General features: G+C 53.0%; 2 protein-coding genes across 5 annotated transcripts in view; one reads left to right on the top strand and one right to left on the bottom strand.

Annotated features, from left to right (window-relative positions):
• SOX13 (SRY-box transcription factor 13) overlaps positions 1-986 on the top strand; it is a 34106-nt gene extending 33120 nt beyond the window's left edge. Inside the window, exon 14 of the mRNA XM_023730320.1 lies at positions 700-986. Within this exon, the coding sequence (XP_023586088.1) occupies positions 700-976 (277 nt within the window). The 3' untranslated portion in view covers positions 977-986. The remainder of the gene's footprint in view (positions 1-699) is intronic.
• Positions 987-6608: 5622 nt separating this feature from the next.
• ETNK2 (ethanolamine kinase 2) overlaps positions 6609-10989 on the bottom strand; it is a 42978-nt gene continuing 38597 nt past the window's right edge. Inside the window, exons 6-7 of one of the 4 annotated variants that reach the window (XM_004375254.2) lie at positions 7993-8066; positions 6609-7055 (exon numbers count right to left, since the gene is read on the bottom strand). In XM_004375254.2, coding sequence (XP_004375311.2) covers positions 6983-7055; positions 7993-8066 — 147 coding nt within the window. In that variant the 3' untranslated portion in view covers positions 6609-6982. Of the gene's footprint in view, positions 7056-7990; positions 8172-10989 lie in introns of those variants that run through there. The other 3 variants (XM_012555245.1, XM_004375253.2, XM_012555244.1) reach the window with 3 other exon arrangements.

Below are 10989 nucleotides of genomic sequence, written 5' to 3'. Positions count from 1 at the left end.
GTGTGTGTGTGTGTGTGTGTGTGTGTGTGTGTGTGTGTGTGTGTGTGTGTCGGGCACTTTGTAATTAAAGGTACGGGTGTGTAACTATGAGTGACTGCTTGTGAACTGTGATGTGTGATTCATCCAAGTGACTAAGCATTATCAGGGTGTGGCAGGGCCTGTGTGGGTGACTCCAGGGGTCACTGAACATGGCTCTGTGTGTGTGGCTGTGCTGGGTACTTTGTGGATGACGTAGTTATGTGACGAGAGTGACTGGGGGGGACTGGTCACATGTACCTGGACAGTTTGTGCCTCCGGGTCCCATTTCTCACGAACACAGTAAACACTCCGAGGTATTAAAACTCAAAAGTATTCATCAGGCGGAAGGGTTCTTGATGTGACCACGGAATTCACCCTCATGGGTTCGTTAAACTCCCCTAGGGCATTTAAAATACGATCAAATCTCCAAAAATGGGATTCACACACGATCTTCCAAGAATATTATCTGTAGAACATGCCCATGACCTGGACTACGTACGTGTGTGGCTGAAGCTGACAGCAAACTTGGCCGTCAGAAAGCGGACCAGAGGGCGGGTGTTAGGAGTCACGGAGGCCAGCAGGTGTCGGGTGGGAGTGCATGGGCTGGGGAGGCCTGGCGGGAGCTGAGTTGGGGTGGAGGTGAGGGTGGGTCTGTAACCGCACCCCTTCTCGGCCTCTCAGCCCGCAGGCCGGCCAGGTGCAGCTGAGCTCCGCGGATGTCCTGTACCCTCGGGCGGCAGGCATGCCCCTAGCACAGCCCGTGGTGGAGCACTATGTGCCCCGGAGCCTGGACCCCAACATGCCTGTCATTGTCAATACCTGCAGCCTCAGAGAGGAGGGCGAGGGCGCTGAGGACAGGCACTCGGTGGCCGATGGCGAGATGTACCGGTACAGCGAGGATGAAGACTCGGAGGGTGAGGAGAAGAGCGATGGAGAGTTGGTGGTGCTCACAGACTGAACCTGGCTGGACCGGACCCCTCCTCCCTTGGGGAAGACCTTGCCCCCGACCGATGGGCACAGCCAGCCAACCTAGACTATGTTGGTACTTGGACTTGGGTGTGCCCGGGAATCGAGTACAGCTGTGCACCTGTAGATATATTCATGAGGGGACATGCCCCCTCCCCACCATACCTGTAGGCACACCTGAGGGGCTGTTGGCCTAGGTGGGTGGGGCCTTCATGGTGGGGATGAGCTGAGCTGGCTGAGCTCCTTGGCCCTTGGGGCCTATGGCCAGGGGACAACAGTATGACCATCCCCTTGTGTGGATCTACCCACCCGGGGGTATAGCAGCTACGGGCCTGTCCCTCTGGGGCCACGTGCTTTTTGTCTCCATTCTTAACCTGGCTGGACCAGCCCCCACAGGACCAGGACTCCCTCCTACACCCCCCAGACCACTCCTCTGTCTACAAGATCACTTTGTACTTGTGCAAAAGGGCCCTTGCTGTCTTTTTCTTCTTTTGCCAAGCCCATTGTGCCTCTGGCTGCTGTGTGCGTGTGTGTGTGTGTGCGCGCGTGCGTGTGTGTGTGTGTGTTCATACGTTCATTCATTGCACACAATATTTATTGAGTGCCCACTACGTGCTGGGCACTGTTGCTGAGTTCCTGTGGGTGTGTCTCTCGATGCCACTCTTCTCTGGGGGCCTCCTCCTGTGCTTCTTTGTGTCCCCAAATTGCTACCTCTTTGTCAGTCTAGGTGTCTCAGGTTCTGTGTGTCCTTGGGTGCATCTCTCTGTCCTGTCTGTCTGCAGGGCCCTCTCTTTTCTCTCTTCTGTCTGGGTCTCTCTCCCTGCCCCTTTGATGCCCTCTGGAGTCTCTGGGTCCCTGCAGGTCCCCCGTCAGCCTCCCTGACCTCCTGCCCCCTTCGCTCCCTCCCCGCCTCTGCCAGTCCGTTCCCACAGAGCCATTTTTAGCTCTGAGCAGCATGGGAACATGTTTCAGCCTCCAAGGGGCTTTGCCTGGTGCCCCAGCCCCTGGTCCCAATGTGAGGCCCAGGAGTGGGGGCAGGAAGATTGATGGTGCCCCCTTCCTGTCGGTGACGTATGGCCTGGAGAGCAGGGATCTTGGTGGCAGCTGGCCTCCATTCCATCCTCGTGGGGTGGGGGTGGGGTCTCCCATTCCTGGGAGGGGGTTGGTGAGGAGAGGACTTAGACTTCCTCCCTCATCCCCAGCCACTCCTGCCCCACCCAGCCCCCCATCCTCTCCCCACCCTCCTCCCACTCCACACTGGGAAAGGTGTCTGCTCCTGATCGGTTCCAAAGTTACTTCCCTAAGAAAATGAAGTCCCATTGGAGCCTGACTCCAAAGATCTGTAACAGCCCTGGTGTCGGGGGAAAGGAACCCCACATTCCACAGGGGCAGATGTGGAGCCTGTGCCTGCGCCCCATCTTCTCCCCTCCCCTTGCGACCCCAGCAACTCCTCCAAGCCCCCACTTTTCTCCAGGCTGTTTCTTTTTTACAATTGTAAACATAGATAGTGCTTTATTTTGTTAATAATAAGAGAATGATGAGCAACTTAACCAGCACATTTCTCCTGTTTACACTTGGGGGGCGGGGATGTTTTGTGTTCTGTTGGCATAATAAAGACAGACCATTTCAGAATCTGGCCTTTGCGCGGGGGAGGTGGGGCGAGGCTGGCCTTAACCCAGAATTCCTAAATGTACTGCTAGCCCAGGCACCACTGCCCCCTGGTGGCAGCTCGCAGGAGCTTCAGGTGTGGGGCCTGGAAGGAACGGGCCTAGGAGAGGGAGGCCGAGCCTGGGGAGTGGCCTCGACCCAGACAGCTTACGCCAAATGCGTAAGACACTGCCCCTGCCTCGAGCAGGTGAGCCGACCTCACCACAAGTGCCCACCCAGGTCATGAGGAAGAGGGCCGCTAAGACGTCGTAAAAGGAATCCAGAAGCTTAGGTGCTGCCCAAACTAGTCACCTGGCCTTGAGGCAGGCAGGTCTCCCTCTAGGCCTCAATGTCCTCATCTGAAAACAATCGTTATCCATGGCTCTTTTGGAGAAGCCCTTTGACACTATAATGAAAGCTGTGGGACTTCATCCCAGAAAAAGTCTCCTGGGCACACCCCCGAAGCCCATTCATTTATGTCACCCCCACCCTCATGCTGATGAGTCAACCAGGGTCACTAATGAGATGCTTCAGGGCTCTCCCTATACCCTATGTTTTGAATGAGGACTCAAAACCCTGCTTATCACACTAGGAGAAAGAGCAGTGCTGATGAGAGACGGAAATTCTCAAAATGCATATTAACAAGGATGGGTAAAAAGACCGACTCTTTGGGTAAAAAAGTAATCCCACTAGTATGGAATGGGGGCAGCAAAGCTGGATGGCAGTTCTTGGGAAACGGCTGGACTTGCTAACAGGAGTGATCCAGTCTGGAGCTAGATTTAAGAGAGGTGTGTGTCCTCAACAAGGGAGGTGATGGGCACCACACAGGCCCGGGCCTAGGTGTGTCAGGCTGGTTCTAGCGCCCTCTCTGGAAAAGGCCATTGTCAAACGGAAGGGCTCTGGTGGACATGCCCTTAGAGGTGTGGTCAAAAGCACTCGGGATGCTCAGTCTAAGAAAGAGGAGACTAGGATAGGGCAGAAGGGGCAAGATTACTTTCATCAAAGCTGCTAGATGGGCAAGGGTGTAGACAGTGTAGCTCATGAGGTAGAACTTGGGCTCTTAGATGAAATTCTTGATGATCAATATATTGGCTTAACATAAAGAAAAGCTTTTCAACAAAGATGTGGTAGCGAACTTCCCGACACAAGAACTATTCAAGCAAAGGCTCCTGAATACTGGAGAAGAAATTTCTAAATTGGAGAGGGTGGTGAGGGGAAAGGTAGGTGTTAGTTGAGCCACAAGCTTTGTAGGGGGTAGGAGTGAAAACTCCCCAAGAATTAGGGTTCTGGCCTGATCTAGGGAATGTAATGGCTGCTGGACTTTAGCGGCTTGGTTTTTCCAGAGCGTTGTGGCTCCTCTCCTTTGCCCTTTCCACCCCATGTCCCCCTGCCATCCTTATGCAGGGGCAAGCAGTGGAGCCCAACTGCCCTGGCCCCTTGTGGAAAAGATGTTGGCAGTGGAGAGAGCTTGGCTGCCTGCGGCGCCTGCCCTCTAGTGGTCATGTGGGAGAGTTGCATGTCTCAACTTCTGTCCCCGCCCCTCACCCCCCACCATCCCTCACTGGGTTACGAGCCAAATCCAGGCAGGCTCCTCAGGACTCCTACTGTGGCTCACCCTTACATCCTATTCCCAGGTCCTCTGTAGTCTCAGGTGGGCCTGAGGCTAATGCTTGCCTCTTCCCAGATCCCTTGCCCAGCCCTCATTCCAGGTGCGGAGACAGACATAGACACCCTGTGTCCCCTGAAGATGGGGAAAGTGCCCTATGAGACCTTGTGGTTGGTGCCCTGGAGCCCTAGCCCCTGCCCCAGAAGAGGCAGGATGGGGTCAGGTGGATTGCAGAGGCCAGGAACAGAGCATCCTCATCACTATCAGGAAGGCTGGGGCACCAGCTTACTCTTGGGCCTCTCCCGCAGAGGCCGAGGGTCAGACCCATCAGGAAGATGAACCTCTGCACACGAGTCCTCTGTCTGAGCTCCTGCTCAGAGCCTAGGCCCAGGCACACATGGGGCCTCCAAGACCTGGTGTGCTGGACCAGCAGGCAGGGTGTTGGTTCGTCTGGGCGGCAGGGAAAGGAAAGAAGATGGGCACTCCGAGACTTTGTCGGGGAGGTGGTATACCTAAACCCTCCACACCCTCACGCCCCTGGAGGATTGAACAATGAGAGTATTTTCTCAAAGACAGCAGGATGGTGTCTGCTGGTGACCCCCTGGGTGCAGGTGGTGGCTGGGGCCTCGGAAGCACAGGACGGTGCCCAGGGCCCTTCTCTCACCACTGCAGCACTATGTCCCATGCTGCCACAGCGAGGCCCCAGGAGGCTAGAAACAAAGCTCACTTCACACTGGTTACTTCCGCCCCTCAGCTCCAGAGGTGGCTCTGAGAGGAACAAGGAGGGTAGACGCTGCTATTCAGTCCACAGGAAGGCTGTGGACACGACCACCTGACCCCATGATGACCCTGGGTGGACCTACCTGCCCAGCCTTGGAACCATCCCTTGGCCTGGGCACATCTTTCCCCTGTGCCTTCCACTGCAGCATCCCTCAAGGCTCCATTACTGCCTCATGGGGGCCCAGCCACATGCGTTCCCCATGACCTTTCAGAAGGCCCAGAGGCTGCTGCCAACTCCACCCGTTGCCATGGCACCTAGTACTTTTGCAGGCAAAGCCAGCAGCCAGAGTCTACCTGGCAGGTGGTGGCTGCTGCCGCCATTGCTGCCTCTAAGGGTGCTGGGCACATTCTGGCGAGTTCTGCTGGCGCCCAGCCCCGCGAGTGCAGCTGTAGCAACCGGGGCTGCAACATCTTTGCATTTCTGCTCTCCCCTCCCTCTGGCCTTCTAAGAAAGTGCCAGTTCCGGAAACCACCCTTGCCTGTTGTCAGGCAGAGCAGCCCCCCTTTTCCCATCCCCAGGAGCTGGGAGCGAGGTGACCAACAGGAAGTCCTGAGCACTTTGATTCAGGATTTCAGTGGTTCATGACCTTAGTACGTCCAAGTTCTCCTTGCTACCCACAACCTAGCTCCCTCTATCAATACTCTACCAGGTTTAACTAGCAGATGGTCAAGGGCAGAGAAGCTCCACCTCTGAGGTGTGGGCTCGACTCTTACCCTGACTTCTCTAGCGTACAGCAAAGAAGCCCAAGGGGACGCCAGGGAAGAGGGGCTGGAGCACACCTAAGTTCCCTGGTCTAGGGAGGCATCAGACCCTAGAGGGGGAGAACACCCTTCTCTCCCCATCAAATCAATCCTCCCCATGGTCACTCAAAGAGCAGTTCCAGAAATGGCCATTTTAATGCAGAAAACCATGATAATTTACAAATGAGTCACTTTCTAGGCCAGAGCCAGGAGGGCCCCAGGAGGAGCGGTGAGGGCAGAAAGGAGGCGGTGTGACAAGGGGCGACCAGCTCAGCACCTTCAGGGTCCCAGCCCTATGCAGGCGCTCACGTGCTGAAGCCTGGGGCTCCCTAGCCCCCTGCCCCTGGACTCCCACTAGTCATTCCACAGTGGGAAGACCTGGGGTCAACTTCAGGATAGAAGTTGAAGCTGGAGAAGCAGACCCTTGTCAGCGAGGGCCTGGGAAGGGGAGGGAATGAGGCAGGAGGCTGCTGGCTCCCAGCCTGGTCCCCACCCTTGGCACCGGACTCTCCATCCCCCTTTCCTCCCCTCCCAGCAGGCTACAGAGGGACAGACAAGCACAGGAACAGAAAGGATACTGTGGGGGAGGGTGTTTCCTCAGGCTGAGGTCTGGGGAGGGGTCGTGGGACTGGATCCAGCTTGGAGAAAGCAAAGGGTCCAGGTAAGATGGCTGCCAGGGGCACCGTCGTGCCCAGTTCTAGACCCCCTCGAGTTATATACACCAATCTGTTAGTCGGCATGACACTGGTTTGGGGCACAGCACCTCCCACACGGGGCATGCAGTGGGGATGGGCTGGAGGCTTGAGCACTGGAGGTAGAAAGGAGCACTCCCACCTTCCCCCTGCCCCAAGCCAGGAAGGTCAAAGACACATTGAAGGCAGCCCAGCTTCCAGCACAGTCTGGGGCTGGGAATGTTGTGGTTCCCAGGGGTGGTATGGTCTGGTCCCTGGCGCTGGTGGCCTCTGGCTATCTGTAGGCACTTCCCCCCAAGCCTGGGGAGATGGAGGGGACACCCAGAGTTGGGTCCTGTCAGCCCCTCCAAACAGGAGAATGAGGTCTAGAGTGGCATTTGCTGGGGGGCTGGCAGCAGGGGTGGAGCCTTCTCCCTGGACCCACCTGTCCCCTCTCCCACCTTGTCCAAGGGTGCAGCCCCCAGAGCAGAACCAAGCCCTGGAGAATAGATCTGGCCAGGCAGATGGGTAGGGGAGGGCTGGGCGAAGCTGGTCACTTTGGCATCTCCAAGGCCGACACCTGAGGCTTCACCTTGAAGTACTGGTTGAATCGGATCACTGCGTACCTGCCGGAAGACAGGGAAGGCAGCTGGGTGTGAGAAGGGAAGGGAGGGGCCCCGCTGGGAGTACTCACATCATGAGGAATATCTGTCACCAGCTCTAAGCCCATCAAGGCTGAGGTGGCCTGGGCAGGTCTGGGAAGGTCAACCCCAGCCCAGGCTGATGTAAGACAGGTGGCAACTGAGAGGGTTTTCTAGAACCCTAGGAACTAGCAGGTCACTCACCCCCAGTGTCCCTGCAAGAGCCAGCCACGTCCCTTAGACTTGGTTGGGAAAATTTTTGAGCCAAGGCAGTGACTCCTTTTCAGCTGAGGGTGGGTGGGGAGGAGAAAGGTGAGAGGACTGGATCAGAATGTAGGAAGAAGCGATTCTCAGCCCTTAGAGATCCATGTACCTCATATGACAGGGCCCCAAAGTGGTCAATACTGGGGAGCTGCCAACTTCAAGCTCAGGTCAGGTATCATCCCTACTGTATCACTAGGAGCCCCTGAAGGAGTATCTGGTCTGAAACCCCATGCAGGGACATGGCATGGTAACCACTGGACTCCCTAGGGACTTCCCCTGTCACTTGCACGCTCTGGAATTCTGTCTGCTCTGCTGTAAAATGAGGGTTGGATTCATGATCTTTCAGACTCATTCTCAGTACCTCCACTCACCACCAGGTGCTATGGACAAGGGGTAGGGGCAGTGGAGTTGGGAATGGGGTGTAACAGAAATGGTGGAATGTCCTACTAGGCAGTAGATGGAGGAGGGGACGGAGTTAGAGCTCTGACTCTACTTCCAGAGTGGTGCCTTTGGCTCTCCTATGTCCCCGGGTCTCCCACAGAGCAGTGAGCACACTGGAAGCAGGTGGGCTGGAGTGGAATGAAATCAGCAGAATGGACTCTGTGGGTTCCATTTGTTTGTCGTTTGCCCCCTCATCCCACTTGCTCCCTGAACTCACCTGAGGAAATCAAAGTCGATGGTAGAGTATTGGTTCTGGATGAGGGCCCAGAGGGCCCAGAAGAAGTGAGATGCCTGGAAATAGAGTAGAGGGGGTCAGTGGCACCACCCCCTGCACCTGTCATGGACCCGACACAGCCAGAGGGACACAGGGACTCTGGGAGACACAGAGCCAGGAAACTGGCAGTCACCTGGTAGGGTTTCCCCAGCACAGGTTGGAGAAATTCCTGAAGCCGAGTTACTGGACAGCATTTGGGGCTCCACTCTCACTGGAAAAAGGCAAGCAGAGCTGGTTCTCCCTAGGTCCCTGGAGGGGGACTGAGAAGGATAGCAGAATGGTGCTTCTAGGGCTTTCAGCTTGTTCCGCGGCCTAAGCAGGATTCAAACTCTACTCCTAGCCTCTCTTCTACCCAGGGGACTCCTCCTGAGTCAAGGCCAAAGTACAGGACAAGATGACTCCCTAGACCAGAGCTCAGGCCTAGTGGCCAGTGGAGGGGCTGGGAACCCTTAATAGGATGTGGGGAGATGAGAAGAGTGATAAGCAGCAGTGCCCTGGCCACTAACCCTGCTGGGTCATCAGGGATCTGGTCTGCTGGAAGGCCCCATACACTGCTCTCCTCCACCTCTTTCCCTCTCTTCTACTGGGAGGCGGGTCTAAACTATAAGATGAGCCAATCTGGGCCCTGACTGAGCATTGGCTCTGCTTTCTCAGTGGCCAGAGGTACCCTCAGGGCGCCAGGCCACCCCAGGCCCAAGAAGCCAGGGATGTGTGGTTCTCAGCTGCCCCCGAGCAAAAAGCAGTGACACCATTACTTTCCCAGGCAAGGGTCCCCCACCCTATGGCTCTCCTACCCTCCTATCCCATCTCAAAGTCCTACTCACTCAGGGAACTGGTTACAAAGTACCTTCCTCTACTTTCCTCTCTTTTCATGACCTGAAAAGGCACATGGATCAGTTAGCAAGTATGATTGATCAGAATCCCTGGGTGGTGCAGATGGCTAACATGCTTGGCTGCAAACCAAAACGTTGGAGGTTTGAGTCCACCGAGAGGCACTCAGAAGAAAGGCCTGGCAATATACTTCTGAAAAATCAGTCACTGAAAGCCCTATGGTGCACAGTTCTACTCTGACACACATGGGGTCACCACAAGTCAGAGCTGACTTAATGGCAAATAGTCTACTTTGTTCTCTTTTCATGATTTAAAAGGGACATGCATCAATTAGCAAGTATGACTGAGTACTAAAAAAACTGTCAAGAGGAAGACATGGGTGGAACACTTAAGAGGAAGAGCCTGATACAGAATCAGTTTTGTGCCAACGAGGAAAATGGAACAGGCAAGCCAAACTCACAGCTAAGTGAAGATTCTATTTAGCTCTATTATGTATTGTAACATTTCAGGACAGCTGGCTCATCTTCTTGCTTATGCATGGCTGGCAGTAATAAGACTAGTTAGCAATCCCCTGGGTACACACCAGTGGAGACCTGGCATGAACCATGAGTGGTACTCACAATTGAGACCTGGCAGCAGAGTCACCTGAGCAGGAAGAGTGTGCTGGGAAAGGCTTACAGAGAGCTGAGTCAGAGAGGCAGTCCACAAGGACGATTTTAGTGCCTGATATTCTCTATCTCCTCCAAAAGCTAAACCCAAAAGAGATGAGTATAACTGCAGCATGAAAGACTGGGGTTAGACAGTAGAAAGAACTACCAGTCCAGGTTTCACTGGAGAATTCTACCAAACTTTCAGAGAAGAGTTAACACCACTACTACAAAAGGTATTTCAGAGCATAGAAAAGGATGGAATACTCCCAAACTCATTCTATGAAGCCAGCATAACCCTGATATAAAAACCAGGTAAAGACACCATAAAAAAAAAAAAAATAGAGACCAATATTCCTCATGAACATTGACACAAAAATCCTCAACAAAATTCCTGCCAATAGAATTCAGCAACAAATCAAAAAAATAATTCACCATGATCAAGTGGGATTGACACCAGTTATGCAGGGATGGTTCAAAATTAGGAAAACAATCAATGTAATCCATCACATTAATAAAACAAAAGACAAGAACCACATTATCTTATCAATCCATGCAGAAAAGGCATTTGACAAAGTCCAACACCCATGCATGATAAAAATTCTCAACAAAATAGGAATAGAAGTGAAATTCCTCAACATAATTAAAGGCATTTATACAAAGCCAACCGCCAACATCATCCTAAATGGAGAGAGTTTGAAAGCACTCCCCCTGAGAACGGGAACCAGACAAGGATGCCCTTTGTCACCACTCTAGTCAACATTGTGCTGGAGGTCCTAGCCAGAGCAATTAGGTTAGAAAAAGAAATAAAGAGTATCCAAATTGGTAGGGAAGAAGTATCTCTATTTGCAGATATGATCTTAGACACAGAAGTCCGCAAAGAATCCACAAGAAAACTACTGGAACTAATAGAAGATTTCAGCAAAGTATCAGGACACAAGATAAACATACAAAAATCAGTTCGATTCCTCTACACAAACAAAGAGAACTTGGAAGAAGAAATTACCAAATCAATACCAATTACAATACCCCCAAGAAGATAAAATACTTAGGAAAAAATCTAACCAGAGACGTAAAAGAGCTATACAATGAAAAATACAAGACACTACTGCAATAAACCAAAAGAGACCTACATAATTGGAAAAACATACCTTGCTCAAGGATAGGAAGACTCAATATTGTGAAAATGTCAATTCTACCCAAAGCAATCTACAGATACAATGCAATCCCGATCCAAATTGAAACAGTATTTTTTAATGAGATGGAGAAACAAATCACCAAACTGATATGGAAAGGGAAGAGGCCACAGATAAGTAAAGCATTACTAAAGAAGAAGAACAAAGTGGGAGGCCTCACAGTACCTGATTTTAGAACTTATTATACTGCCACGGTAGTCAAAACAGCCTGGTACTGGTACAACAACAGATACATAGACCAATGGAACAGAATTGAGAATCCAGCC

Source organism: Trichechus manatus, unplaced genomic scaffold, assembly GCF_000243295.1.
Source record: "Trichechus manatus latirostris isolate Lorelei unplaced genomic scaffold, TriManLat1.0 scaffold00035, whole genome shotgun sequence".
Taxonomy (NCBI): Eukaryota; Metazoa; Chordata; class Mammalia; order Sirenia; family Trichechidae; genus Trichechus; species Trichechus manatus.
Note: the sequence above shows the minus strand (reverse complement) of the source record. Positions and strands in the feature narration are given on the sequence as shown.